The 5,481-nt window shown below is 37.4% G+C and overlaps 1 protein-coding gene across 1 annotated transcript; it reads right to left on the bottom strand.

Moving 5' to 3' along the window:
* Positions 1–3,718: 3,718 nt before the first annotated feature.
* Positions 3,719–4,627, bottom strand: LOC122591590. The gene has a single exon (XM_043763851.1). It carries the CDS (start codon positions 4,625–4,627, stop codon positions 3,719–3,721), a length of 909 nt encoding a protein of 302 aa, XP_043619786.1.
* Positions 4,628–5,481: the final 854 nt, after the last annotated feature.

Below are 5,481 nucleotides of genomic sequence, written 5' to 3'. Positions count from 1 at the left end.
TTCAAAAACAAAGATATAGAACTCCATGTTTACTTCACCTTTATACAAAGTGGCAAGTTTCAACATGCGCACACCCCCACAATTAACAAGAAAATGAATACTTTTCGTCAAATGGATCACGATCACCCATAACATATACTTTCCTCTAATTACTGAGACATCTTAAACAGATATTCCATGCTAATATAATCACATTTTTACTTTGGGATATCCTAACGTTGCATCCTTTCATATGGTTTTTGGTTCTCATCTCTGACTTGAGCACAAGTCACACCTTTTGAACAAGCATCGCAATATCCATCTTCAAAATTTGTAACCAACGGAATGCCTTTAATCTTGCTACATCATTCTAGAACTGACATGAACCGACCTTTGAAGGTCCGAAACCATAACTATTCATTTGACTTGTTTCTTTTTACCCACATTGCCATCAAAAGGAGCTTTAATTTGGGTTGACTTGATATGCTCAACTAACCTAAACTTAGCTTAAGCAGCTACATCACATATTTTACTAGTAATACTTTGCCCTTTTTATGGCTTACTGCGCTAGCAGCCACACTCTCATTATCAAGATTTTATGTACTACGCATTCATAGTCCATTAGCAACTCCATTATTCTTCGCTGATTTACATTCATATCCTTCTGAGTAAACACATATTGTCTGCTTATATGATCGGTAAACAATGTCCAGTTAGTTCTTCTCACGAGGCTTCAACCGAAGAGAAGCATAAGCGATAACTTGGTCTCGCTGCATAAGCACACAACTCAAACCCGTAGCAGAAGCATCACTATACACAACCAAGTCATCTATGCCCTAAGGTAAGGATGAAACAGGAGCTTCACATAACTTCTTTTTCAACGTCTAAAGCTCTTTCTTGTGAATCAGTCCACAAGAACTTAACTCCTTTCTTCGTCAATTCGGTCATAGGTTTAACAATCCTATAGATATCTTGAATTAACCTCCAGTAACCAGCTAAACCAAGCAAACTCTTGATCTCAATAGGAGTCTTAAACTACTCCCACTTTAACATGGCTTCAATCTTGGAAGGATTAACTTTAATTTAAATCTGAAAAATAATATGCCCAAGGAAATGAACTTTCTTAAGACGGAATTCACATTTCGAGAATTTAGCATAAAACTTCTTCTCCCAAAAGACTTCAAGAACAACCCTTAAATGCTCACAACATTCAACTTCAATTTGAATATATCAAGATATTATCACTAAAAAAAACACTCACGAAACGATCCAAGAATGGCCGACAAACACAACTCATAAGATCCATATAAGCAGCCGACACATTTGTCAAACCAAAAGGCATGACCAAAACCTCATAGTGACCATATCGAGTACTAAAGGCTGTCTTAGCTACACTTTTCTCCTCAACTTTCAATTGGTGATAACCCGAATGCAAATCACTCTTTCAAAAATAAGGAGCACCTTGAAGTTGATAAAAAAAAATCATCATATGAGTAAGAGGTACTTATTCTTGACCGTATGCCTATTAAGCTTGCGGTAGTCAATATACATACACATGGAATCATCTTTTTCATTTACAAACAAGATAGGAGCTCCCCAAGGCGAGGAACTCGGACAAATAAAGCCTTATCAATCAATGTTTCAATCAGAGATAATAGCTCTTTCTTTTCCATAGGAGTAAGACAAATAAGGTGTCTTAGCAGCAAAGCAGTCAAAGCTCAATAGAGAACTTGACCTCACGGTCGGAAAGAAGATCAAAGAGATCCTCAGGAAACACATCATAAATATATACGAACGATATTAACCCTAGAAACGAAAGGTAAATTTTAATCACACGGGGGAGAAAAAAACATTTCATCGATAGAATAAACTTGAGAATCGTTGTCAATGAAATGACCCTTCCGCATATCTTTATTAAGCGTCAATAGAGATAAAACCATCTTCCACATAGACTCACAATCCGATAAGAACATTAAACAACATCAACATCTTTCAATTACTCCATCATCAGCTTCAATTCTTTCCTCCTAGCGTAGAAGGCAAATAGAATTAATAGGGAGGATCCGACTTCAATCTTGGGGAAGTAACCGAAGTATCCTTCATGAACTAATGCAACACTATCATTACTAGTTAATCATCTTAACATCAAATTCACCATATAAGGAGACCTTGCATACATACTCAACGAACATTACCCTCATTTCATTTTCATAAGATTCATGCGTTAAGTACATTCGGCTACCATCATATCTTAACTTATATATAGGACTTTCATCACACCTTCGGCATTACCTATAGGGTATTTGCATGTAACACATCAAAATGAAACAACAAATATGACTTTCATCGCCGTGAGTAAACAATTCCACACATCTCAGGCATTTATATCACTAGAGTTATAACACGGTGTTTACTCTCTACACATATAGGTATAACCCATAGAAATACCTCTAACTTCATTACCATGAACAACGGTCAACACAAGCATGGATAGACAAACACGCTCATGTCGTGATACGATTGCAATTACGTTCCGGACCATAATTGTAATTATATCACTTCACACGCATGCTAGTTACCACATTTGTGTATCACATTCTTTCACCAATTCCATTCACACAATCCTTATCATCCATACAACATCTCATTTCCATTCCGGTCTTTGTCACTAACCTCGTGGGTTGGACACCATTTACGGGACACCATTTCACCTAATCCAACAATTTTCTTTCATTTCAACCACTGTACACATAAATTGCAGCGTACATTCATCAAATTCAAGTAGGGAAATAGCACATCAACTTGAGGACTGTCTATCGTAGCAATTGAACAATCTAACAACGAAAAAGTGAGAAACATGAGAATAAAGGCTAAAAGACATATTCACATATCAACAAAACTAGTATCATACAGCCTTAATCCTACACTCTCACTCATTCCAAACCTGTCCTAAGGCAGTTCATCTCAAAGGCTAAGCATACCTACTTAAGCCTAACTTGATCTCTATCGGTTTAACTCCAATTCCTAAACCTATAGTTATTGGTTCACTCAAACCATTTCTCTGAAACCAACTTGTAACACCCGTTATTAAAAATATGGATTTTCAAAAACGTTCATCTAACGGCGTTAAGAGATAGCGGAAACAACTTTAAAAGTCCAAACCAACAAAATCTGTTTGGTTCATTTATTAAATGGTGTTACTAGCAATATCATCAAAATAAGTTCAATTGGAAACCCATCGGTTGCCCAACATTAAACAACCGATCACCCATGCCTAGAATGGGTAAAACAAATGTCTAGAATAAGCAGCCACTATGGGTAAACTAGAGCCATCCTCAAATGCAATCTACCCATGCCTCGCACTTAAATCATCATCTAGCGCAAGCTTGCTTAACCTGAGGGAGCAACACATTTCAAGAAACAAGTGTTAGCTAACGAATTAGCTAAGTAAGATAACACGTAGTTTATAAAGAATTTGTCCATTTATAACTTTATAGAAAAGTCATTTGAATCGTTTTTTTTTTTTTTGTTAATGGGATACCCCTGTAAATTATATTCCATCACCAAAAAACATTACAAAACAAGTGGAGAAGCTGAATACTCCCCAGTTCATACATATGACATGCCATATGTATGGAATCTAAAAAGTACCAGCTGTATGCTATCTAGACACTATAGTATTACAAGATGAGACTAAATCAAAACTATCATAAACAAAACTTCTGCTGGATCCTCGCTTTCATTTTTTAATGAAGCCTATCTCTCGTGGCACCTTCCACACTTTCAACCAATGATCAACCACCATAGTGTTCTTGAATCGAAATGTCACTAACTTGAGTCGGATAGTAGATTTAATTTGAATAATAATCACATCAGGTGGTCTCGTCTGATGAATGAACAGGCGTAGATTCCTCTCTTGCCAAACAAAGTAAGCCGTGGCCGCAACAAGTAACCTCCCAATCACATTCTTGAAAGATCTCAACTTCGATTTGATGATCAGCCAATGTAGTACATCTTCCCATTTGTTAGACACATATGGAACTTCAGCCAATATCTTTACTCTGCTCCAAATCTGTGAAGAAAAAGAACACTCAAAAATTAAATGATTATGTGAGTCAGGACCTTTTTTACACAACGAGCAGCACATGAGATTGAAGTTAGAATTTCCATTCTTGTTCCATTGCATCAGCATATCTTGGGTTTTAAGCTTTTTTCTCACAATCAGCCATACAAGAAATGCATGTCTTGGTATACTTTGAGAAAACCAAATGACGTGACTCCATGAAACTTCAGCTTGCGTCATTCTAATAGTATTCCAACATGCTTTAGACGAGTAATCCGTAACATTACCTTCAACATCGACCCAGCCAAGCTCGTCCTTAATCTCAGATTGTAGCATTGGCCCCGGTAGGCTATTCAAGATAGGATAGTCAGATCGCCATTGGTCTGGCCAATTCCATACCCCATTGTAACACAAGTTAGCCACCCTAGAGTCAAGGGAGAACCCAGCTCGAATAATCTGCCTAGCCGAGATCATTGGACTCAATGGACATTGCTCAACCCATCTATCAAACCATATGGAAGTGTCTTTTCCATCCCCGAGTTTCGACCACACAAAAGGTCTGATTCGATGACGTAGTTGAAGCATTTTACGCCATCCCCAGCTGCTATTAGATGGTTGATGAACATCCTAGAAACTCCTACCTTTAAGCCTATAAGAGTGAATCCATTTAACCCATAACGATTCCCTATACGTTAATATGCTCCACATATGATATACCATTAGTGATTTATTAACCTCATCAAACCTTCGAATACCCAAACCACCCTCACATCTTCGTAAGCATATAGTTTTCCACGATACCTTGGCTTTTCCTTTGGAAATAGGACCTTGACACCACAGAAATCCTCTCATCTTTTTTTCGAGTTCCTTAATAATGCTCGATGGGAGAATGAAAACAGAAGCCCAATAAATATGAAGAGAGGATAGAATTGACCGAATTAATTGAAGTCTGCCAGCAAATGATAAGGATTTGTTCTTCCAATCAGTGATTCTATTTTCCAATTTTTCAAGTAATACCTTACAATGCTTATGAAGGAGACGTGAAGATATTAAAGGGACTCCCAGATATTTGACCGGTAATCTTCCTTCCTCAAAAGGCATAATAGCCAGAATCGCTTGTTTCACATGCTCAGGAACATTACAGAAAAATGCAGTGCTCTTTGGCATACTCGGCACCAACCCTGACATATCTCTGAAGTCATTTAAAGCAGTCATCACTGTTTTTGCTAAATTAGTTTCACCCCTTGCGAATAGAAAGAGATCATCCGCGAAACATAGATTAATAATCCGCTCTTTTTCACATTGGTTATGAAATCTGAAGCTAGATGTTGTCATGACATTATGCTGAAGAATAAGTGTTAAAACTTCCATAACTAATGTGAACAGGTATGGGGACATTGGATCCCCTTGTCTGAGCCCACGCCTTCCTTTAAAAAACC

Source organism: Erigeron canadensis, chromosome 3 (genome assembly GCF_010389155.1).
Source record: "Erigeron canadensis isolate Cc75 chromosome 3, C_canadensis_v1, whole genome shotgun sequence".
Classification (NCBI taxonomy): domain Eukaryota; kingdom Viridiplantae; phylum Streptophyta; class Magnoliopsida; order Asterales; family Asteraceae; genus Erigeron; species Erigeron canadensis.
This window is presented reverse-complemented; position numbering and strand designations above follow the sequence as displayed.

Bases quoted from the DNA above. Each gene is read 5' to 3' on its own strand.
- LOC122591590 (XM_043763851.1), bottom strand. From the start codon at position 4,627: ATGCTTCAACTACGTCATCGAATCAGACCTTTTGTGTGGTCGAAACTC.